General features: G+C 38.9%; 1 protein-coding gene and 1 pseudogene across 1 annotated transcript; both read right to left on the bottom strand.

Moving 5' to 3' along the window:
* Positions 1 to 1516: 1516 nt before the first annotated feature.
* SPCS2 (signal peptidase complex subunit 2) lies at positions 1517 to 25967 on the bottom strand. Its single transcript, XM_046016995.1, has 5 exons — positions 25831 to 25967; positions 12058 to 12141; positions 10764 to 10924; positions 9024 to 9158; positions 1517 to 2286 (listed from the first exon to the last, which is right to left on the bottom strand). The coding sequence occupies exons 1-5, from the start codon at positions 25942 to 25944 to the stop codon at positions 2100 to 2102; spliced, it is 681 nt and encodes a 226-aa protein (XP_045872951.1). The 5' UTR covers positions 25945 to 25967; the 3' UTR covers positions 1517 to 2099.
* Positions 16997 to 17154, bottom strand: LOC123950085 (annotated as a pseudogene).
* Positions 25968 to 25999: the final 32 nt, after the last annotated feature.

Genomic DNA, 25999 nt, shown 5'->3' with positions numbered 1-25999 from the left:
AAGAAATATTAAGTTAGGGGCACCTGGGTGGCTCAGCTGTGCCTTCAGCCCAGGGTCCTGGGATTGAGCCCTGCATTGAAGTTCCTGGTTGGTGGGGAGCTATTTCTCCTTCGCCCTGTTCCTGTGCTCTCACTTACTCACTCTCTTCCTCTCAAGTAAATAAAATCTCACACACAAAAAAGATAGAAATATTAAGTTTAAAAAACAAATTACAGGGGCGCCTGGGTGGCTCAGTGGATTAAGCCGCTGCCTTTGGCTCAGGTCATGATCTCAGGGTCCGGGGATCGAGCCCCGCATCGGGCTCTCTGCTCTGCAGGGAGACTGCTTCCTCCTCTCTCTCTGCCTGCCTCTCCGCCTACTTGTGATCTCTCTCTCTCTGTCAAATAAATAAATAAAATCTTTAAAAAAAAAAAAAAAAAAAAAAAACAAATTACAGACGGGGGAAAGGAGCAAGAAAAAACAAAAACTACAAGACATATTTCAACATAATTCAGTTTTCATAAACAAAAACAAAACCAAAAATGGACATGTATTTGTGATGTAAAGAAAAAGGCACACCTGGTATGACAGAACTCAAAAGAATCATCATGGGGAGGGTTAGTCCCTACACCCACAAGCCCTGGGACTCCCTTGCCTAACAGTAACTCCTTCATTATAAAAATATGATTATCCAACTATACACTTTCGAAAGCTCCAAGCAGCTGACAGAAAAAGATTATCACCTTAAAAAAAAGGAAACTAGGAGCTCAGAGAATTAGGTGACTTACCCAAGGTTTGTAAGAGTAAAGAGTGTATGGAATCCAAGGCTGCAACTCCCCATCCAGAGATGTTTCATAATCCCCCACTGTGTGGTACTAGATAGGGCAACATTCCCACAGGAAAATGTGATAAGCATTAATTTCTTATAAACTGAATATAGTTTTAGGTACTGGGCTCAGCTGGAATTGTACTTTTGTAAGCTAGAGGGCCAATATTCCCAAAGATGAGAGGATTTAGGCAAGTGCCCAGTCCTCCTCTGCTACAGTGGGAAAGTACTAAAAAAGATACCAACTCACAACTCTGGAGCCAGACAAACCAGGGTTAAATTCCAATTCCAACACCAGCTGTGTGACAAATTATTCAACTTTGGTGCCTCACTTTCCTCATCTGTAAAATGGGGATAATAACAGCACCTGCTTCTTAGGGCTGTTATGAGCATCAGTGAGTTAATACACATCAAGCACTTGGCACACCGGGTGGCGCCAAGTACTGAGTGTCACATTGTTATCCCTGGAAAGCTAGTAGTTCCTCACCTATAGGTATGCACAGGTTTCTGACCAGTAAAACAGCTTAAAAACAAAAGGAACCTATCATAGTAAGACTGTTAACACTTGCTGCTCTGTTTCTTCCATCAAGACTATGACTCCATTTTTTTCACGTCTTCTTTCCTTTTATTGAAAAAAATTTTAGAAAATGGCAGTTAATAAAGGGCACAAACAAATCAACAGGGATATACTAGTGGAAAACATAGACGATATAAAATTAAAAATGCCATTGGCTTCTTTAATTGGTTAAGAGCACAAAATGTAACAGAAGGTCTGTTTTAAACAAATTAAAAAGCTGTGTTTTTTTCCCAATTCCCCCCAAGTCAGATATATACACACCCACAAAAATGGTGTGTGAAGGAAAACTGTCATACACAAGAAGTTGTATCCTGAATTATGGGAAATAGCTGTTGAAATAGGAATTAACACAATAAGTCAGCAACAGGTTAACAATTTTAAAAACTGAGTCTTTAAATGCTGCATGGCACAAAGCTATACAATATAAAGGACTACTAGGTATGAAGGACAAAGTCTGTATGGCTGCTAGCAAAAGTGCTTTTCCAGAAAAGCAAATCAAAACAATGCAATTAGCAGACCAGGCTAAAGGCAGATATCAGAGCTACAACTTCTCATATCTGGACTAGAAAATCCCATTTATCCGGAATGGACTAAAATTTCAGGACAAAATAGGGACATTTTAAACATATCTTACTTTATCCATTTTAAGTTCTGTTTCCTTCTCCCTCACCATGAAATTCAGCATGATCCAGCAAAGATGGTTGCTTTTAAACCTGGCTATTTTATTTTTCTTTCTGTTGCAAGGCTGTCATGGAGCCTGGATATTTCAGGCTCGTATGCATCCATGACGAGTGTCCCGCTGTGGTCAAAAAACTTAGCAATGGACTTGGTGAACTCAGCCTCTCGCTGCTGCTTTGTTCTTCCACTGATGAAGGTCAACTTCAAAGTGTATTTGTCATCGAACCTAAGCAAAGATAATAAATCAAAAACCAAACATAGAGATTCAACAAGTAACACTAGAGCATCAAGTGTTTTTGAAGAACAGAGCTGAGTTGGCTACTGGTGATAGAGGTAACATACAGATCAATCCTTTAAAAAAAAAAAAAATCCAGGGGTTCCTAACTGCTTTCAAGATATGAGTTCTGGGGGTGCCTGAGTGGCTCAGTGGGTTAAAGCCTCTGTCTTCAGCTCAGCTTCAGCCCAGGACCCTGGGATCAAGCCCCGCATTGGATTCTCTGCTCAGCAGGGAGCCTGCTTCCCCCCACCCCGCCTGCCTCCCTGCCTACTTGTGATCTCTGTCAAATAAATAAGTAAAATCTTTAAAAAAAAAAAAATACGAGTTCTGATTCATAGGTATTGCCATGTCTGCCTTACTTACTGTGTACCTCCTTTACCTTGTCATAGACCGTTAAATTATATGGCCACCTCCTACCTCTGAACCTTAAACTTCTTATGCTAGAAGGGTCTTCCTAGTAGACACTTCTCTCTAATCTCACCTGACTAGTTCCCATTTGTTAATATTAAGGCATAAACTTTTCTGGGTTCCCCTTCCCAAAATGGGTCAGATGTCTCTCCTTTGTCATACACCATCAACTGTCACCATACCATCAACTGTCAACTCAGATACTGAACACCTAGCATGTGCCATGTTTAATGCTAGGCTCCCATGCTGTCAATCAAATTATCTACTGGAAGATGTTTATGCATCTGTGTTCTTCATTAAACTCAGAGATTCTTAAGGATAGGAATTCCGTCTTATTTATTTTTCTATTCCTAGCTTGGCACTTGGCACCAAATCTTATGAAAAAATGAAGAACCTTTGTTTTTCAGAGATGTTCACCAATTCCAGGCTGCTCAGTCATTGTTCCCTGTAATCAATCAAGTTTCAGGTTCTACACATATTCCAGGCCAGAAATATCTTTTACTACGTGAATTCCCGAGATTCCTTACCTATACCTTAAGGTACTTTCAAGGCCTTCGCTGTCTCCACCCATTCAAGAGGGTTTATAAAAATCAACCTCTGGCAGGCTGATGTTCCTCCCCCTGACTGTGACCTGTTTGTTTGTTTCTCCATTTAATTAGGGCACATTCAGTGGACTGTCAAGCTGTTACTACCTTTAGAGAAAGCAACTGCTGAAGCTTCTGTTTCTGCATGTTTAAAACAGGAAAACTACCACCAGTTTTCAGGATCACTGTCATTGTTAAAACAATGTCTATTATTAACCAGTACTCAAAAAAAATCATAGCTTAATAAATTATTGTCTAAGAAATAACAAGTGTTGGTAAGGATGTGGAGAAAAAGAACACTTCAGTCTGTTGGTAGGAATGTAAATTGGTGCAGCTAATTTTAATGGAAAACAATATGGAAGGTCCTCAAAAAATTAAAAATAGAAATACCATATGATCTAGTAATTCCACTACTGGGTATTTACCCAAAGAAAATGAAAACACTAATCTGAAGATACATACACCCCTGTATTTACTGCAGCATTATTTACAATAGCCAAGATATGGAAGCAGTGTCAACTCAGATACTGTGTCCATCAATAAATGCATAAAGAAGATGTGGCGTATATACACAATGGAATATTACACAGTCACAAAAAAGGACAAGTTTTTGTCATTTGTGACAGACAACATGGATGGACCTAGAAAGTATTATGCTAAATTAAATAAGCCAGAGAAAGAGAAATATAACATCATTTCACTTACATGTGGAATCCAAAAAAACAAAACAAAACAAAAACCAAAGAAATGAATTAACAAACAAACAAAAAGCAGAATCAGACCTGTAAATACATAGAACAAACTGACTGTTGCCAGGAGAGTGGCTGGGGAGACAGGCAAAATGGGTGAAGGGGAGTGGGAGATACAGGTTTCCAGAATGGAATGAGTAAGTCACAGTGATAAAAGGCATGGCATGGGATAGTCACTGTACTGTAACAGCACTACATTGCATAGTGTAGACAATAGCTACACTAGCGGTGAGCTAACTACAGAGCTGCTAAATCACTATGTTGTACAACTGAAATTACTGTAACATTGTGTCAACCATACTGAAGAAAAACCAAAACACAAAAAAACTGTTATCTAGCCAGTTATTCCCAACCTGGAGAGCTATGAGTGGAAGTCCTTAAACTATTTTCAACACCTCAAAATTTTTCTCAAACTCCAGCCAGAGGCTATTAATTGATTTTACAGTAATCTCAGAACTTTTAGGCCCAGTTCCACTGGCAGTTCCACAGCTCTGATGGTAGGACATGATCTGATGAGTTGTGAGATGCACTTTAGTATTTATTTTATATTATGTAATATACAACTTATTATACAATTACACAACATATAATTACATCTAAAATATTCTCAGAAAAATCTAATAATATATTACTATAGAATAATTATATATTCATTCATTCCTAACTTTACGTGTCAGGCAGTTTCAGATGCTAAGGCTATACAGCAGTGAACGTAAGAGGCAAAACTCTGCCTTTTGGGACTTTTACTTTAGTGTATATGAAAGAATCAGCAATAAAATAAAAAATATGATATTTTAAATATAGTAGGCAGGAAAGGCTTCACTAAGCAGTTATTTGAGCAGATCCCTAGGGCAGAGAAGAACAAGCTATCTGGAAAAAGAATAATCCAAGTAGAGTTCACAGCAAATGCAATGGCCCTAGGGCAAGAACGTGCTTGGAATGTCTAAAGAATAGAATGATATTAGAGAGGAGGAAGCCATGGAGATAAGGAGGGTATATGCATTATGTGTGGGGGGTGCAGAGGAACAGATGAGTATGGATTTCTAAGATAGGCTTAGGATTTAGATTTTTCTGAGTGACATGGTTTGGAGTGGAGGATATGCCTTCCATTCTAAAAAGATCACTCTGGCTGCTGTACTGGAAATAGACTATGAGCAGTGAGAGCAGCTGCGGAGGTTCATGAAGACATTATTATAGTAACCTAATTGAGAGATGAGGTAGCAGAAGAGACGGAAGTGGTCAGACTGATATATTTAGAAAGCAGAGCTGATGGGATTTGCTGACAGAATACTGGACAGACTGAGAGAGAGAGCAGTCAAAATGACTGAGTTCTGGCCTGAGTAACTAGAAGGATGGAAGTGCCATTTATTGAGATGGGGAAACCTGGGGGGGAATGCAGGTTTGGATGAGGGATAGCAGAGTTAGATTTTGAATGTGTGGATTTTGAAATGCTTATTAGGATCCAAGGTCAAACAGGAAACTGGAATGTAGCTGGGAGTTCAGGACAGAGGTCTAGGATGAAAATACAAATTCAGAGATCTTCATCATATAGATGGTATTTTAAACTCTTGAAATTCTAGATACGATTACACCTAGCGAGTGTATATAGATAGAGAAGAGGCGCTAGGAACAAGCACTAGTGGCATTTCAAATTTAGAGGCATCACAAAGGAGACTAAAAAGCAGACATTAAGAAGAAAATTAGAAGATTATGGTATCCTAGAAATCTAGTTTAAAAAAAAGACAAGTATAACAAGGAAAGAGTAATCCACTATCAAATGCTGGTTGAATAAGATGAGAATAGAGAAATAAAGACAAGCAGATCCAAGAGATAGTGAGAGAAGAAAAAAGGGACAGAGAAATAAGACCATGTGAGGAGAAAGAGGAACAAAACTAATTATCTTTAGTTGAAAGAAAGGACAGCATTTTTGCATGCCACAAGGAATGATCCAGCAGAAAGGCAAACATGAAGTAAATGAGAAGGGAGAGAATCTAGGAGACAAATCGACAGAAGGCAGCAGACAGAAACTCAGGAAGAAACAAACTCTGAAGAGCACTGCAAGCAGGTAATGATGGAAGATTTCTGACTGCTTCCATCTCAGCAACAAGTAGAGGCTGAGAGTAAAGATGGGAGAGGAGGGTAGGTTTGAGGACAGAGAAGATAACATAGATGCTCTAGGACAGTGAGAGTAACTAAACTACAGAAATGCCATGGAATATAAATTGCGTAAGGGAGAACTGAGACAATGAAGGAGAAAAGGGACAATGAAAAAGCTGTGAGGCTCAATGAATCGAGGATGGCACTGCGGCTGAAGAACACTGGGACAAGAGAACAAGAAAAAGAGGAATCAGAAAGCAGGATACTCAAAACTGAAATTATTGAAGGTAATTAGTTATCAGCCAAGTCTAGGATATGTCCAGGAAATAAGTGCTTAAGACATGGTAGAAAACAAAATGATCAGAAGAGAAGCCAGAGAACCGGAACCCATCATCTATTTGGATAATGAGGTCACCAAGACTTCCAAAAGGAGCTATGCTAGAGAGAGTGCCAAAGAGCCAGGAGCTATCTTCAAGGAAAGAGAAGTGAATCGTATTTAACTGCAATAAGAAGGAACAGGGGTGGCATATTTCCTCACCACAAGAAACAACAACATGGCAGCTGATAAAAAATCAGCAAGAATGAGGAAAAACCAGAATCCTCGTACACTGCTAAGGGACTGAAAATGGTGCAGCTGTTTTGGAAACCAGTCTGGCAATTCCTCAAACAATTAAAAAGAGTTACCTTATGCGGCGCTGAGATAGCTGAGTCACTTAAGCAGCCAACTCTTGATTTTGGCTCAGGTCATGATCTCAGGGTCGTGAGATCGAACCCTGCGTCAGGCTCTACATTTGGTTCAGAGTCTGCTTGACATTCTCTCTCCCTCTCCCTCTGTCCCTGCCCCTCTCCCGCTGCTTGTGTGCATGTGTGCTCACTCCCTCTCTCAAATAAATAAATCTAAGGAAAAAACTGGGGTTACCATATGACCCAGCAATTCTTCTCCTAGGACATTACCTGAGAAATGAAAATCACACACAAAAACTTGTGATTATTTATAGCAATATTATTCACAATAGCCAAAAGTGGAAATGACTCAAATGTCCATCAACTAATAAACGGCTAAACAATATGTGGTACAGCCATGTAATGGAATATTTGGCATAAAACTGATACATGCCATAACATAATGAAACTTGGAAACATTGTGTTAAGCCAAGGGAGCCAGTCACAAAAGACCATATAGTCTAGGATTCCATTTACATGAAATGTCCAGAACAGAGAATCTATAGAGATGGAAAGCAGATCAATGGTGATTTTAAGACTAAGGAAATGGGGTGGGAGATGGTGGATAGGGAGAGGATAGCTAAAAGGTACAAGGTTTCCTTCTGAGATGATGAAAATGTTCTATGTTGGCTGTGGTGATGTCTGCCTTATCTGTAAACACACTAGACTATTGACCTGTATACTTTAAGTGTATGTATGGTATGCGACCTGTATCTCAATCAGGCTGTTAAAAAATAATACACTGTGCAGGGGTGCCTAGGTGGCTCAGCCAGTTGAGTGTCTGCCTTTGGCTCAGGTTGCGATCCCAGGGTCCTGGAATTAAGCCCCATGTTGGGCTCCCTGTTCAGTGGGGACTTGTTTTTCCCTCTCCCTCTGCCCCTTCTCCCAGCCCGTGCTCTCTCTCAAATGAATAAATCAAATCTTTAAAAAAATACACTGTGTGTTTGAATGCACATATGAATGAAATGGAGTGTATGAATGAAAATAAAGAAATCAAGATGTTGCTAGGGTCTAGAATTCTGCAACTCTATTTTTAGGAGCCTGGCACAAGGTATAGATTTAAGACTGCAGAGGTCAAAAGGCAGGTGGGAGCCCTGCCAGAACTCAGTTGGAACCCCAGAAGGACATTTTGCTCCTCCTCAAAGACATCTCCATAAGCTGGTAATGAAAGAGGCTCTTTGGTGTTGATGCTATGTTTACCTTTGTATATACATTAACTATATTTGTAATTTAAGAGCCTACTATGTGCTAGGACCTATCCCATGTGTTTTCAAGATAGGAACTAAGAGCATGAGGTCTGAACTCAGATGTGGGCTGAAACACCTGCTAGATTTCACTTTTGGACTCCAGGACCGTGGAACAATTAAGTAAACCCTTTGGGTTTGTGTTCTTATCTACAAAATGGGTTGTTCTAACATCTGAATGAGATAATGCACTTGGCATAATATCCAGTATATGGTTAATGCTCCACAGACGTTTGCTATTTTTACACTTGGTATATATAAAAGCTGGCATCTTCCCAAAGACTCTCAGGAGTCGTTCTTGACCCAGTTTTGACTAAAGCTCAAGCAGTTTCCATGATATACAGGAAGTCATACAGCTAGAGATGAGCTGGAAGGTTCAACCCAGCTCTGGATACCTAAAAAGACGTCAGGTGTCACCTGCATGAACTTATACTCACAGCTGGTCAGAAACACTGAAATGTGCTCTCTGAGTTGCCAAGTGCATTGCCGCAAATATTACTGATTGCAGAGACTGCAGTCAAGATCACAGAAGACATAGAAGCAATAGGGTTCTTCAAGGACAACTCACTTCACACTTTGGCCTTCAAAGTTCTGTATTCTAATTGGGTCCGTTTATTGGCCAGAGGGAAAGAGACTATTCTTCATCCTTCCACCAACGTTCTTTCTCCCAGTTTATCCCGAGAGCACTTCTGTGATAACAGAATCTCAGAAGTACAATGCTAGGAAAAACCTTCTAGACCATTCATACCCCTTACTTAGTTTGACATGACCAGCACTATGATCTGCATGGAGTAAGCATAAAATTGTCTCTTGCTGAAAATGACTCGACTCTGAAAGAAAATCCAACAGCAGGATTTAAGGATCTATGAAGATAGTCATACCTTTTGAGACTGGAGGATAGTTGCCAAATATCATCAGGATCCATTCCTGTAGGATCTTTCCTGTGGGCCACAAGAAAGATGCTCTTCTCCTTATATGAGGTATAAATCGTCAGGATCCCCATCATTACAAAATAGGTTCAGATAAAGTTAAGGAGAAAACACACATACACACACAAAAGAAATAACACAAACTGACAAGGGCTATGAAAACTTCCATAATGATAATCCTGGAGAAGACAGTTTCATCTTGCTGTAAAAACACTGAAAATTTAGCGATTTCATTTTTCATCCTTATGTGTGTGTATTTATCTTTAGTGTCTAGCACAGAATCATTACCATTATATGTAAAACTAAGATGATTATAAAAATAGCAAGATCATGCATGTTTTGCTTTAAACACCAAACAAATGAAATTTCATGGTATTCTCTTGGGAAGCCATGTATTTGTAATAATGTTGCCCTCACAGTTTAGACTTCTTGGAACTCCTTTGGTAACTGCCTCTAGAACCTATAGCATAGTCTTTGGAACTGCCTTAATGGTAAAAAAAATTCACATTGGGATGATTTATTTGATTACCAAAGGGAGTCAAGGTGCCAATTCTGGGACTATGATTTGGGATCAATTTGGATAATACCATTTTTAATCAGGGCCTGCTTTATTAAATGGCTTGCTAGAAGAAAAATCCCCAAAGTACATTTTTTAGAAATATTTCAGGTAGTGGCAGCATTGTTAAGATAAGTATACTGCCTACCAAAATGATTTGTTTTAAATTAGTACAGTGCTGGCACATAGCAGACACTCAAAAATACTGTGTGGATATTAATAAGGCAGCCCTATATATTCCAACATGAAAAGACATCCAATATATTTTAAGTTACAAAGAAAAATTCAGTATGTCCAGATTGACTTAGGGAGGAGGTGGTGGGAACCACAAGAAAACTGTTACTATGAACAAGTGGAATTTTTATAATTACAGTGACAATATAATAGAAGTTCTTTGTATTTGGCTTTTTGAGAAATAATCGATGTGGATAGTTAACAAACATGATTCTACTAATATTGTAAAAGGAGAGGGGAAAGGAAAGAATCTGAGAGATTACATAACCAAACATTATAAAATGTCTCATTTAATGTTTTTAATTCTGAATGTGCATTGCCCCTATTTATAATAGAGCAGCATTCAAACAGTCTCCAATAAGTTAAGTTCTTATTATCATAAAATCACAAAAACAGCTTGGATTTCAAACCCAGGTTCCTGAGCTCCAGAATAGGATGTAATTCCATGTTACACAAACCACTCCTCTATCTCATGCTCAGTAACTCTCAGTCTAGCCCAACAGCTTCAGGGAACCCTGAATCTCCAAAATCTGATCCTTCCCTAATATCCTGCAATGAGTTTCTTGAAGCAGTAGGTCTAATGGGAATGTGGTAGGCTAGAAATGAGAACTGGGTCTCACTATACTGGGTGTTTTGCTCTTAAGGCACTCACACTTGGATTATAATCATCTCTACAATAACTAAACAGAATTAAAGATAAAATAGCCACATTAAATCTCAAATATCAATGATAATCACTAACTAAAGTTACAGAGGCTCATAGCTCATAATGTTAAATTCTAACACTAACGGGCCCTAGAATCAAAGGTTTGTTTTTTTTTTGTAGGGAGTGGGGAGAATTATCAGTAGAGATTTTAATAAACAGTCACTAGAAAACAAACCTGAGCATAAATAAAGGATATGATATGACACACAAAGCCAAAACAGGCTTAGATTCTGGAAAGGGGTGCATATAATCCCAAATCAAAGCCACTATTGCAAAGAAACAGGAGATGGTACAGATGGTGAGGCGACCGTCAATCAGACCAAAATTCTCCACATACTTGTACTTTTCCAGAAGTACCTAGTAAAAAGAACAAGGAATCAAGCTCACAGGACTTCTTCCTTCCTAATATGTGCTTTTATTCTTAACTTCCATGATAAAAGTTATATTATCAAAAATTACCAACAGCTCTCTCCAATCAGGATTTTACCACTTCAAGCAAAAAAAGACTCAAGCTATTCTCAATGATCCCAGGAAAAAGTTCATCAACTTCTCATCATTTTTTTAATCCTCAACTTTTTCCCTGGGACGAAGCTAAAAGTTCCCCCTGCTTTTTTCTTTTAAAGAGAGAAGGGGGGATGCCTGAGTGGCTCAGTTGTTAAGCGTCTGCCTTCGGCTCAGGTCATGATCCCAGGGTCCTGGGATCAAGTCCCGGGCTCCCTGCTTCTCCCTCTCCCTCTGCCTGCTGCTCCCTCTGCTTGTGCACTCTTTCTGTCAAATAAATAAAATTTAAAAATAAAATAGAGGGGGGGGGGGCGCCTGGGTGGCTCAGTGGTTTAAGCCGCTGCCTTCGGCTCAGGTCATGATCTCAGGGTCCTGGAATCGAGTCCCGCATTGGGCTCTCTGCTTGGCAGGGAGCCTGCTTCCCTCTCACTCTCTCTGCCTACTTGTGATCTCTCTCTGTCAAATAAATAAATAAAATCTAAAAAAAAAAAAAAAAAAAAGAAAGAGAAGGGGGATAGGGGCAGAGAGAAAGAGAGAATCTTAAGTAGGCTCAACGCCCAGTGCAGAGCCCGATGTGAGGCCTGATGTGAGGCTCAATCTCACAATTCTGAGATCTCGACCTAAGCCAAAATGAAGAGTCAGATGGTTAACAGAGAGAGCCACCCAGGTGCCCCTCTTCCCTTCTTAAATAGAGAGATGTCCAATCATGAATGAATGTCCTATATTCCTTCAACCCTCTTAGCTCTAGGCCAAGTAACCTCAAAAAACAATTGATCACCAGCTTTCTGGAATTCAAAAATTAAATTTGACAGAAGCCTGAGGTAGCTAACATTTTAACATGTTCCCCACATTTACTGTAAGGATTTCAGAAACTGCTTTATGGCTCAATTCCTTAAACTAACAACTACAGCCATTCCAAGTCTCAGAAAAAAAGATCCTGCAGACATAAGCTATATATACACTAACAGACACCCAACCCAATAAAATACCTTTTTGGCAGAATCATCCAAAGAATTCTTCACAGCTGATCCATCCCACTTGTCAATTTTTACAGGTTTATCATCAATCTTCCACTGTAAATAGAAAAGTTGTGAATCAAGAGGCATAGGAGCTTACTGAAAGTAAAACGAACTACTTCCTTAAGAGTGTTTAAATGCCTCCCCCCAATCCCAGGCACAAAATGGTATCACTTAGGTTAAGACCTCAAGTCAGTGAACTACGACCTAGTACCTAACCTAAGGGCAGTTTTAACCCCCAAGAAATATGCCCTTTAACCAGTCAACAGAAGAAATTCCTGATCAGCACTAGGAAACTTACCTCACCTTAAAACAATGGCTTCTTCAGGGCACCTGGGTGGCTCAGTGGCTTAAGCCTCTGCCTTTGGCCCAGGTCATGATCTCAGGGTCTCTGCTCAGCAGGGAGCCTGCTTCTGCCTCTCTCTCTGCATGCCTCTCTGCTTACTTGTGATCTCTCTCTCTCTCTCTCTGTGTCAAATAAATAAACAAAATCTTTTTAAAAAAATGGTTTCTTCGCTAATAATTCCTTTTTTCCACTCCCTCTCCAGCTTTAAAAATCTTTCCATTTCTGTAGCCTTTTGGAGCTTCCCTCTACCTCCTAGATGGGATGCTGCCCGATTCATAAATCTATTATTAAAGCCAATTAGATCTTTAAAAATTACTTGGTTGAATTTTTACTTAACAAGAGCATCTTCAAGTATACGTACATTTATTCCTTGTCCTCTGATGTTGGACAGCTAAAAGACAAACACTTAAAAATGAAGTTGAAGGAGACTAAGTCACTAGAATCAGGTGGTACTCATATGATTTTGCCAATATCCATGCTGGAAAGCTAAATCTATAAGCCCCAAACCAAACATTTACCTAGGCTACAGAGACTACAGTGTGAACTCATATATTCCATTCTCATTTTACCCAAATGTGGGAACAAGGAAAAAAGCTCCACTTGTTCATCCTTTCATTCTATTACCACAAAACTTAAGACAGTTTACACCCATGAACTTTCAGACACTAACAAAATGTCGGCTAACAACTTTTGTATTTTACCAGCATGTCTTAACTGTAGGAAAACAGCAAATCCAGTGTAGTCTGTTGGAAAGAGTATTTTGAATTAAAAATCAAAATATAACTGGTCCTATTACCAGTTACATGACTTTGGACAAACCCCTTTCCAATTTCCATCATCTACAAAAGTAGAGAATCAAGTGATTGTCTCACACATTGTTGGCAGAAATTCAAAATGGTACAACACATACTAAGACAACTTAGCATCTTGGATTCCACTTCTGGGAATTTTTCCGTATCTGCATGCACATGAACTAATATACAAGGCTACTCACTGCAGCAGTGCTTTTATTTTTATTTTTATTTATTTTTATTTTTCAAGATTTTATGTATTTATTTGACAGACAGAGATCACATTTAGGCAGAGAGGCAGGCAGAGAGAGAGAGGAAGGGAAGCAGGCTCTCCACTGAGCAGAGAGCCCGATGCGGGGCTCGATCCCAGGACGCTGGGATCATGACCTGAGCTGAAGGCAGAGGCTTTAACCCACTGAGCCACCCAGGTGCCCCTGCAGCAGTGCTTTTAGTAGCAAAAAAGTAACTCAAATACTCAACTACAGAGGACTGGTTAAATAAACTGGTGCACCCAGGTATCTTGAGATGGTCGAGGGACATGGGTGGAACTGACTTATCAATGTATGGCTTTTTTGATTTTTATTTTCTTCAAATCACTTTCAATTTTATTTGATTAAAAAGAATGCCTTTAAAATTTTTATTTAAAATTTTTAAACATGTGAATATTTTATATAGCAAAAATGTTCTCAAATGCAAATTACATGAACATAGTTTAAGTGACAGGGTACTACAAATACTCTGATAAACCTGTCTTTTATAGATCATAATGCTCAACTCTTAATTTTTTATATCAAGTAAACAAATACCATATTTCATAAAAATTTCAAACGAGTAGGCAATCCATTTTGGGTGCATGAAAAAACCTTTAGCCTATTTTAGAGGAAACAGTATCTCTGCTGTAGTACAGAGACTTCTGGGAAAAGGTCAGGAGGGTAGACATCAGGCACTTATTTTTTGATTTATTTTCTGTCATTCTTAAAACTGCTCATCAACTAAAATGTATGCTACTCTTCTATTTTCTCTCTACTGCTATTCAGGGGATTTTAGAAATGTTTTCTCCCGCTCTTATCTTCTTCAACCGTAAGTGCAAACTGCTTTCCTTTAGTAATAAAAAGGCACAGCCAAGGTTGGCTTCTTTCATGTGGGACCTCACAGGATAAATTACGAAGAAAGGCTCTGTGCAAAAAAGAGGTAATTTAGGCATGAGACTACCATCCTGAGAGTTAATAAAGGCTGGTGAACAGTCTCCTATGCTGATAAAAACTTTCCCTAAGTGATTTAAACCATTTGTATAAATAATGTGGTTTATGCTAAACACCAGTTTTGTTTTGTTTTTTTCTGGGAGTCTGGCATGTGGGCACAGGTTAGGCAGAAGGTGCATACTAAACCAGCCCCCAGTAAAAAATCTGGGCACTGGGTTTCTAATGAGCTTCCTTGGCAGACAACACTCGACAGGTACTGTCAGAGCACTGCTGCCAGAGGAATTAAGCACAACTTATGGGACTTCACTGGGAGAAGACTCTTGGAATCTTACACTTGGTTTCTTCCAGACTTCCATCCTATGCATTTTCTTCCTTTGCTGAAATAAACCTTGCCCTTGAGTACAACTACACACTGAGTCCTGTTGAGTCCTTCTAGTGAATCACTGAACATAGTCTTGGGGACCCCTAATACAGGCATATTGCCAATTAAGACACAGCAGATGCTGTAACTTCACACAGTTCCTCTTTCTCACATTCCCGCCTGCCTATTACAGATACGTATATACTGGGCCTAATTAACAATCACAGATACTGACTTTAAGACCATTGCTATTGTCAATCCCATTCCCCAAAAGAGACACTACTTTTACCTCCTTCTGATTTTTTAAGATATCTTCATCTGTATTAGAAAATGTTTACATTGTTATTTCTTAATTTTTCAGTTTTTGGCATTAAACCTAGGGACTTCTCACCATAAAAGAGGAAATGTAGCCATTTCATCCCTGCCACACTCACATTAATTTTTCCTGCTCCTCCTCCACCACAGTCATAGCAGATCACTGGTGACTGGGTCTTCTATAACAGCTTAATTTTGGCTAGGTCATTTATTCAAACGGTACATTATGATTATAAATGCTATTCACAGATGAGTCATGTAGTATACTTGGATTACTTTTTCTTTCCTGATAGCTTTTGTTTTCCTTGAAGCTACTGTTGTTTTGGTGGTTGTTTTTAATCAATGTATTTGTCACCAGTATAGTTCTGAATTCTCTTGCAATTGTTTAAATCTCCTCTTAGTATGTGCAAAAGTATTCAGCATTCTGTGATTTTCATCTTTTTAGAGAAATTGGTCTTGGAGCCTCCTGACCTGCTCTGACCTGCATGGACCGCTTTCCAGGCCTGCTGTACAGCTGTCACCCTGGAATTTCCCTTTACTATTAATTATTTACTATTTCCCTTTACCTTCTCATGGGCTGAACCTGCTTTTCTTAGACACCATGTTTTACTCTTTTCTTGGTTTACTATTCCTTTGATCTCGTGAGCACATCCTCTGGAAGCTTCCTTGAAGAATGCACATGGGAAATAAATTTTGAAACTGCACATCTGAGAATGTCTTTTTATTCTACCCTCACACTTAAGAGAAGTAAGTTGTCTTCAAAAATTTTAAAGTTTTATTCCATTGTCTCAACAGTTTGTGGGATTCCTAAAGCCATTCTGATTCCTGATCCTTCATTCAATGCTTTTTCCCTTCTGGAAGAACTCACACAAAGTTCTTTATGTCGTTTATCTAAAATTTCAAGATGATGTCCCTTTTGCAGGTCAATTCTCATTCACTATTAAACTGCCAGTACTATTGCTAGGCTGTAAGCAGATCCTCAATCTGGATACCAATGTCTTTCAAATTAGAAAATTAGCATTCAGGGATATTAAGTGTCACACAGCCAGTAAGAGAAGGCAAGAAAATGACTTAGGGCTAAGTTACAAATACACGGCTCACCATAAAACTGTCCCTTCTTCAATGGTAGAAATCTATTTTTAACTTGTCTTCATCTCTGAACTTAACCCCAAGGAAGATTCTGTTTGTGGCATTACTCTCAAAGATGTGCTATAATTCAAGCCAGAAGCTAACTGAATTCCAACGGATTATAAACAGATATGGGCAAATGCACTCTTTCTTCACCCAATAAGGTGGGCCCTTATTATGCAAAGGAGCACAACATAGTGGTTAAAAACTACAACTTTGGAGTCCAACTACTTGTGTTTTCTCACTTCCCCATTTAATGGATGATATAGGGCAAATAATTTAATCTTTCTATGGCCTTAGTATGCTCAACTGTAAAATGAAGATGATAAAGATATCTATTTCAAAAAAAAAAGATAATCTATTTCACACATTAGTCTGAGGATTAATTATAGTAATTTTAAGACACAGTAAAATGCCTAGTGCACAACAAGTAATTAAAAATTAGCTACTGTTGGGGCACCTGGCTGGCTCAGTGGGTTAAAGCCTCTGCCTTCGGCTCAGGTCATGATCCCAGTATCCTGGGCTCGAGCCCCGCATGGGGCTCTCTGCTTGTCAGGGAGCCTGCTTCCTCCTCTCTCTCTCTCTCTCTCTCTCTCTGCCTGCCTCTCAGCCTAAATGTGATCTCTATCTGTCAAATAAATAAATAAAACCTTTAAAAAAAAATTAGCTACTGTTGTTGCTATTATGTAAGACTAATACACTGCATCTGGTTAGCTGGATTTATAGAACAGCTCCCTCAGTAACATTTTTATGTTCTCAGAATCAGGGATATAATACAGAGTCAAGACGTAATACAGCATCAAGAGCTACTTACTAAAAAGATGTTTGAACTCTTATAAAGAAAAAAGAGAAGGAAAAGATTTCTATTAGCAATAATCGCGCCTCGGATAAACCTCATTGGCTACGATACTGCCACTGCGCAAAGCAGGAAAAGATTTCTAAAATGTTAACTTTTAGTTTAAACTTAACATATACATGGCTGAAATAATCTCACTCAGTTCTTGTCCAGAGAACTTAAGGGAGGTATAACCGTAGTTATAACTTACTGAGTGTGTAATGTGTCCTATGTATTAAGCTAAATGTTTTATATACACCATCTTGTTTAATCTTTATAAAAAGCCTATTAAGAACAATTGTCATCCACTATGGACAAACATTTATGTCTTCCCTAAAGTTCAGATATTGAAATTGTAATTTCAATGTAGATACTATTAGGAGGTGGGCCTTTGGGAAGCAACTGGGTCATGAGGGTAGAACTTTCATGAGAGGGATTAGTGCCCTTAAAAAAAAGGCAGGACAGCTTGCTTCCGCTCTGCTTCCCACCACGTGAGGATACAAGAAGGGTGTCCATAAATAGTAGAAGGACCCATACCAGAACCCACTCATGCCGGCACCCTGATCTCAGACTTCCCAGGCTCTAGAAGCATGAGAAAGAACTCTGTTGTTTAAGCTACCCAATCTATGGTATTTTTTATAAAGCAGCTCGAACTGACTAATATCCTGCTTTTACAGATGACACTAAGGGTTTAAAAGATTTGCACAAAGTGACAGCAAGGCAGGAGTAAAACCAGGACTCAACCGAGTTTTCATGATTTCAAATCCCATTCTCTTTCTCACTTCCACACTGCTTCCCACAAAATATAAGAAAAGGGATTCTTAGTCATCAAAAAAACAGAAGAAAAAGATACAAATCCCTCAAGTGATAGCTATACAAAGTATCCTGATTCCTATTTAATGTTATAATAACATAAAAAAAAACTTAAAAAAAGATTTTAATCTTGAATATGCAAACGAAACCCACAGAACAGATCTGAATTTTCCATTTCTCTCCCTTTAAAACCAACTGCAATTTAACTGAAAATATAGCTCAGAAAGTCCTAGTTTAAAGAGATCACTTCCCTGTCAGTACCAACGTAAGAGTGAAAAACACTTTGTTGGACCAGCATACCTATTGCCAGACCTAGAAGGCTGACCAATTCATAGAATATACACATTCAACAGCTTTGACAGAACATGACAAAGACTCGTTTCAGTTAAAGACTCATTTCAGTTACAAGTCTCTGCTGCAGATATGAATAATAAGTTCTACGAAGACATTTCACTGCAGGTATGGTATTAAGAACTCTACCTTCTAAGGACTTTGGAAGAATATTAAACACAATCCAGGTCTTGAGCTTATGTAAATAGTGCAGGAAGACATTTTCTCAATTAAATGATTTGAGGATTACAGGCTTTTCCTGCTCCCCATGCATCTTCTGGCTTTAATGGCAAAAAAGGACAAAATCCTTGGTCATTAAAGGCATGTCCAGTAATACAAAAATGCCCTGGGTATGAAATAATAGGATGAACACTTCTATTTTCTTATTTTAATGAATGTTAAAAGAGAAGTTATGCAGTGATAAAGACCTCAATGAATTGTTTCATAAAGTTTCTTTGTTGACAAAGAGCAGTAAGACTCAAAAGATTCAATTTGAAACTGAAGAGATGAAGGCTACCAGAAATGAGTAGTGCCAAAGGGACCCTGCTCTGACTTAGAAAGAGCCTTAAGTATAGCTCTAAGAAAAACTAACACAGTTTCTCTCTCCCTTCTTTGAAAGGTCTTTCCCAGTTTAGAAAGGGGATATAAGCTGCAAAGAGGAAAAGTAATAGGAGATGAGGCACTTGACAGAGGAATATATCCTAGATAGTCTTATTTACTATGTAAGGGGCTTTGGACTTTATTCTGAGACAAGCAATAGAGAATATTTTAAGCTGACAGAGAAACAACACAATCAAATTTGTGTTTTGTTTTTTAAAGCCATTTTTAGTGGCAACCTGGTAGATGGTCTAGAGAGGAGTAACAATGGAGATAAATACATCAGATGGGGACCCATTTAGATGCAGGGGCTGAATAAGAGCAGCAACAAAGGGATAAAAAAAAAAATTCAGGCTTAAATAGCTGAGCCATCATGTCATTTTCCAAGAAAAGCCACATAGATGCACAAAGGAGAAATACGCATTTGTATATGCTGAGTCTAAGACGTTTAAACTGAGATATTTCAGAATTTTCTAAACCAAAATAAGATTATAAAAACGGATGTTAGACTCAAAAGGTAAGATTACTATTTGAGTTGGAAATATGGACCCCTAAAGCCATATGCACACATTCAAAATAAGAAAAAAATGTTCGATCTGGGGAGAAAATAATGTCTGTCTTAAGAATGGGCACTATCACCAAATTTAGATCCCAACTCAGAAATACCACAGTATCTCAAAGAGAGATTATAGCTCTTGGTAACATACGTAATTTTCAATCTATTTTTAAAATTTATTTATTTATTTTTAAAAAGATTTTATTTATTTAATTGGGACAGAGAGAGTGAGAGAGAGCATGAGAGCAGAAAAGGTCAGAAGGAGAAGCAGACTTCCCACAGAGTTGGGAGCCTGATGCAGGACTCATCCCAGGATTCTGGGATCATGACCCAAGCTGAAGGCAGTCATCCAACCAACTGAGCCACCCAGGCGCCCCTCAACCCATTTTTTTAATAAAAATGACCAAGAAATACTGCAAAGAAAATTACTTACTAGTGGCTTATTAACAGCTACATTTATCACTGGAGTTAAGCTGGAAGTTAGTAATTGCCATGTGTTAATTATGAGCATGAACATTAGTGGCAACACCAGAGAAATGAGGTAAGTAGACTGGTTCTGGCTATTTAAGTCTAATATACCTACTATTAGATATCCAGGTGGACATGGCAAGTAGGCAGTTGGACATGTAAGTCTGAGGTTCAAAGGACAGGACCAGGTTGGAAGTTCAAATATGGAAATCATCAATTTACAGATGGTACTTAAGCCATGACACTGGTATTTCCTGGGGATGAGTATAGAGGAAAAGGGCTTGCCAATATTTACAGGTCGTGAGAAAACAAAAAAGTGACAATAAAGACAGAGGCCATGAAGGAGGAGGAAAACCAGAAGCAAATGATCTTCTAGAAGCCACCAAAAAAACAAAAATTTTTTTTTAAAAAGAAGTGATCAATGAGTCAAATACTACTGAAAGTTCAAGTAATACAAAAAACTATTACTGAAATTTAACAAAACAGAGATCAGAGAAATGGAGCAGGCAACAGCTAAAAAGGGATGAGGCAGATGGAGACAGTTAACATCTGTGATACCACTGTTACATAATTGTGAATGACTGGTTAAGAAAGTAATAATAATTTGAAGCTTTAGAGGTTACTCCATAAACACTGTAAAGAAAAAAAGGTATGAGTTAAAACTGAGATGTAATTCACACACCATAAAACTTACCATTTAAAAATGTGTAACTCAGTGGTTTTTATTATGTTCACAGGTTGTAAAACCATCACCATTAATTCTAGAATATTTTCATCACCCTAAAACAAACCCCATAACCATAAGCAGTCATTCCCAATCCCCTTGGCTGCCCCCAGCAACCACTAATTTACTTTCTGGGCACCTGGGTTGCTTCTACCTTTTGGTTACTGTGAATGATACTGCTATGATCATTTGTGTACAAGTTTTTATGTACAGACATACACTTTCAATTCCCTTATGTTTATATCCAAGAGTGAAATACACTAAGTCATATGGTAATTCTATGTTTTACCTTCTGAGGAACTAATAAACCATTTTTCCAAGGGGACTACATCATTTTACATTCCCTCCAGAAATGTAGGAGGGTTCCAATTTCTCCACATTCTCACCAACAATGGTTATTTTTCTTTTCTTTTTAAAATTATTATTATAGCCATCCCAGTGGCATCTCACTGTGGTTTTGATTTACATTTTTCCAATGACAAATGATGCTGAGCATCTTTTCATGGGTCTATCGGTCATTTGTATATCTTCATATGGAGAAATGTCATTCAAATCCTTTATTCTTTTAAAAATTAGTTTGTCTTGGGGTACCCGGGTGACTCAATCGGTTAAGCATCTGACTCTTGATCTCAGCTCAGGTCTTGATCTTAGGGTCCTGAATTCAAGCCCTTGTACTGGGGGCTTTATGTGAGGCATAAAGCCTATTTAAAAAAAAAAAAAAAAATTTTTTTTTAGTTAGTCTTTTTATTACTGGGTTGTAAGATTCTCTATATAGTCTAGATATTAGACACTGATCAGAAATATGTTTTCAAATATTTTCTCAGTCTATGGACTATTTTTTCACTTTCTTAATAGTGTCCTTTGACATAAAAGTTTTTAATTTTGATGAAGTAAAAAATGAGCTTTGAGATGTTATGCCATAAAACTGTTCATCTTTGTTCAGGGGTGGGTTAGGTTCAGGCATATCACATCAGAAATCTGGTAAGCTAAGATACCACTGAAGAGGCCAAAAGGAGATACATGACTTGTCTAAGGACACATGGTTGATGGGTGATAAACCCAAGGCTTGAATCTAGGTTTTCCAACCTCAAAACAGGTGGTCTTTCCACTACTGCAGTATTTAGCACAGGGCCTGCTCCAGTATGAGAGGCAAGAGCACTGGATTAAGAACTGGGAAACCAGGTTCTGGAACTGTAACTAACTCAGTGTCTCATCTTGAACAAGTTGCTTCGTCTTCCCCTCTTCAACTGTGTACATGTCTATAAAATGAGGATGCTGGAACAGATGAATTTCAAAATCTCATTATAAACATTTTAGAGAAACCACTATTGATTAAGCAGAACAGTTATAAACCAAGCAAAAATAAACAAAAAACCTTTAATATATTAGAACCAGAAGGGATTTAAAAAGTAATCTAAGATAATTCTCAACCTGGAAGTAACTGTTAAAATGTAGAGAAAATAAATAAATAAATAGCTATGTGTAAAAACATACAGCTGTCCAGGTCCCACCTCCAGAGAATCTGACTCAGGTCTGGGATGAGGTCTAGAAATCTGTATTTTTAACTAAAACCCCAATGGAGTCTGATATCTTTATATGATGTCAGGAAAAAATATGTATCTAAGGAAGGTGAAGACCAGAGTAACCGGCTAGTTAGTAGTTGCTACATATATTTTTTGTTAAGTGCTTACTGTGTGCTACTCATAGTCCCAGACACATTTTAAGGTAAATATTATTATTCTCACTTACAGATGAGGAAATAGAGATACAAAAAATCTATTAACTTGTCTAAGAATACATATCTGCTAAGTGGCACAGCCAGGATTCAAAGCCAAGCAGATAGGCTGGCTCCAGAGCCTGTGTCCTCAACTATTAAAATATAAAATCTCTGTTTTACCATCAGGATGACAGTCCAGCCAGGAGACAGAAATGAAGTTAAACAGGTATGGAGTTAAAAGGGTCTGAATACAGCTTCTAAAAACACAGTTTAATACTTCATTTTCATAGCCAAACAATTTTAGCAGCCTAAACAAATCCAGCCAGGAGACAGAAATCCATGTACAAAGTTAAAAAGACTTGGATATAGTTCTGGAAAGCACGGTTTAATACCACCTGTCAATTATAATAGCTAAAACAATTAAGCAAGCAATTTTCTTTACAGTCTGCTAGGTAAAAGAAAATGCTTTGATGTATTCTGGGCAAAATAACTTACTGCAATGATCTAAGTTATTCTGTGACGGAGGGTGGAAGATTGCATTTGCATACCTATTTTTAAGATCAGGAAACTAGAATTGCTTTGTTCTCAAAGTCAGTTTCATAGGAGCAGAAATTCACATCTGCTTAGGGAAAGCTAGAAGCAAAGTGAAGCACATTTACATCTCTTTATTACATTTCTTCATGGCAAGTGAAATTACAGCTGCAGGAAACAAAGACCCTCCAAAAAAATCAAGACAAATAAAATTAAAGAGATTATAAGGTAACAGCCTCTCAGTCCTGCAGAGCAAAAAAGCTTCTCTATTCATTCAGACCCTGCTCCCCTAAGAATAACATTTTCTCTGTCTTCCCTTCCACCGTACCTTCCTTCAGTTTTCGGACAATTAAAGGCATCATTCTCTAAGGCAGTTTCTGAAGACTGAGGAGGCAGATCTGAGGGGGTTTTGGTCTGCTAAATTTAATGAAGCAAGTACTTATTCTGTGTTGACTGTCTCAGAGAACTATAAGGACCTTTCAGGGGAAACTGGACAAATACAAATTGGTAGGAAAATATAAGACAGTATGTCATATTAAGTGACAGCTTAGTTCCCATGTGCAATAAAGGCTAGAGAATTCAAAGGAGGAACGACTTGATGTAAAGCTGAAACGAAATTTCCCAAGAAAAATCACCTAACATCTTATTTTCTATCCTCTACGACCCTCACTTCTTGGTTAACTCTGTCAAGTGCTCTTTTTTAAGGCCTTTTATCTATTGCTGCTACTCAAGTTAGGGTTCTCATGGCCTGGTCATTCTATTTTTGTACTGTTCACAAAGAATTCTTACCAGATATTGTACAATATTTACAACAAGCCCACAATACATACGGGAACCCATATTATTTACATAAGGAAATTTAAGTTCAGTAATATCATGTAACCTATCCAAGGCCATGTGGATTTTAACAAGCTATATTAGAACTCAAACTTGTCTTTCTTTTTATAATAGATGCTACACACTAGTATGGTATAAGGTCTTATTTGAAAGCTTTTAATTTCTACCTCTCCAAACTAATTTTCTGAAAACCACTTTATATAGCCTCAACAGCTTTCTACTCCAAGCAATCCATGCCCTCTTCAATCTGATTCTACCGTCATGTCACTACAGGTCTCTTACAGAGCAATCCAGTCAACTCACTACCTGAAACATCAAGCACCATCTGCTCAAGGACATTCTCACCTAGTATGCCATCCTTCTCTCCCAAAATAAGGTCCCAGGTCCACCCTCAGACATGAGGTCTTCCCCTGGGCCCTCACCTCCTTATCAATTAGTTCTGAGGGATCACTCTCTTTCTCATTTCTATTTCTGTAAAAAACACACATCTGAATACACCAAATACTTTTAATATTTGGGGTACCTCTTCCTATAGTCAGCTATACTGAGTACTTTCGGACAGTAGGATTCTTGATTTTTTTCTTCTGCCATTGCGCATGTGTATGCAACATGTGTTACAGAGATCATTCATGTATATGACCTCATCTGGTTCTCCCCAAAACCATACGATTTCAGATGGAAAGTAAGCTTAGTGAGGTTAACTGACTTGCCAGTCTTCATACAGTTTGAAAGTAGCAGAGCCTGTATCTTACAATCCTCAGATCCAGGTTCTTTCAATAGTGTAATGATACCATATACTCTTCAGTAAAAAATGCCCCCGCTAAATGTTTGCTGGTGATGATCCAAACGGAGAGAACAGCAAGAAGAGTCAATGGGACATGATGAGCAAAGGCTGTGAGATGCTCACCAGCAGAAAGGCAGGGTTTATGTATGAAAATAAACACCAATTCCCAAAACTCTCACATCTTGGAGCAACTTAACCATTCCGATCCCCAGAACTCATTCCTCTTAAAGAGTGTGAGAACCATATGATTCAAAACCAGTGACACCCAAAAACAGAAGCACAAAGACCTGGATCTGAATTCCTCAATATGATCACATATTTGTTTCTTAGGCCCTATCATGCATTAGGCACAAGGGTGTCTGAAAGCTGCTTTCCATTACAGCAAAAAAATCCTACTTACTATATTAATAGGCCCACGCTTAACATTTCTCATGAAACTGGCCCAGGGCCCTACAATGAGAGAACTGGAAGGGACTAAGTGTACTTTAGGCTAAGCTCCTCATTTACAGATGAGCCCACAGACACAGGGAGAACAAGCATATTTCAAGGTTACACAGCTAATTAGAGGCAGAACCAGTACTAGGACCTACATCTCCATCCAACTGTTTCTTTCAAGATCCTCTGCAAAGGGCAAGACAGGCCAACCGAGGGGCACGGTTTTCCTTTTTTTCTTTTCCTTTAAGCCCTGTTACTAGGGCCACAGTTTAACAAAAAAAAAAAAAAAAAAAAAAAAAAAAAAGAATGGGCAGAGAGGGAAACAGGCTACCTAGAGCAGGCAGCAAGTTCAGAATCCGAGTCATTTACCGCACTTGGTTGCAGGCAGAGGAGTAAAAAGAGCGGGGAGGGGGAGAAGGAAAAAAAGAAATCTTAAGAGGGTTCCTCTCAGCTCAGTAAGGTAAGTAAATACTCAAGTAAATTCAGTATTTGGACTCTCTGATAAAACGCCTAGAAACTTCCATAAGCAAAAAGTCAAGGAACACTTAGAATCTGTAGCAGCACCCACTGTGGTGGTCATGGTGGAGAGTTTGGGGGCTGCTGACTTCGAAGAGCTGCGTTCATGCCTTCGGGCTTGTTCTCCCCGTCAGTGAAATGGGCACATCAACTGTGGCCCCAAGCACCTCCGAGGAAAAGTGCTGGCTGCATTGAAATTGAGAATAAATTATCCCGTGTGGTGGCTAGTGTTAAGGATCATACACACTACCAAGAAAAAAAGAAAGCCTGAAGAGGAGAGAGCTGGGGTGCGAGGTATGGAGACACCCGCCTACAAGCGCCGGTCGGGTTCCGAGGGTGGGCCAGATGAGGACTACCGCTGAGAAGCCACAGAAGAAAAGGGGGGCGGGGATGGGAAGGTGGGCTCGCCGCCTCCCGGGCCTCCCAAATTCTCGTCTGTCCCCAAGAACAGGCTCCTCACCTTGTCCAACAAGCCGCTGCGGCTACCGCCTGTCCCGCAGTTGGGACCACCGCCGGCCCCACTACTGCCTCCGCCACCACCACTCCTCCCGCCCTGTGCAGACGCCGCCGCCATCTTGTCTGCCTCTGCGTCTCCCTCCTTCCTACTTGTCCGAAGCCAATTGGCTGAA

The sequence above is a fragment of the Meles meles genome, chromosome 8 (genome assembly GCF_922984935.1).
Source record: "Meles meles chromosome 8, mMelMel3.1 paternal haplotype, whole genome shotgun sequence".
In the NCBI taxonomy this organism is placed as follows: Eukaryota; Metazoa; Chordata; class Mammalia; order Carnivora; family Mustelidae; genus Meles; species Meles meles.
Note: the sequence above shows the minus strand (reverse complement) of the source record. Positions and strands in the feature narration are given on the sequence as shown.

What these genes read in the sequence shown, in the direction of transcription:
- SPCS2 (XM_046016995.1), bottom strand. Translation starts at nt 25,944, where the DNA reads ATGGCGGCGGCGTCTGCACAGGGCGGGAGGAGTGGTGGTGGCGGAGGC. An exon ending in GCAGCGGCTTGTTGGACAAG is followed by an intron (nt 12,142 to 25,830) that starts GTGAGGAGCCTG and finishes TTCTATTTACAG; the next exon opens with TGGAAGATTGATGATAAACC. An exon ending in CTATCCTCCAGTCTCAAAAG is followed by an intron (nt 2,287 to 9,023) that starts GTATGACTATCT and finishes ATCTTTGCTTAG; the next exon opens with GTTCGATGACAAATACACTT.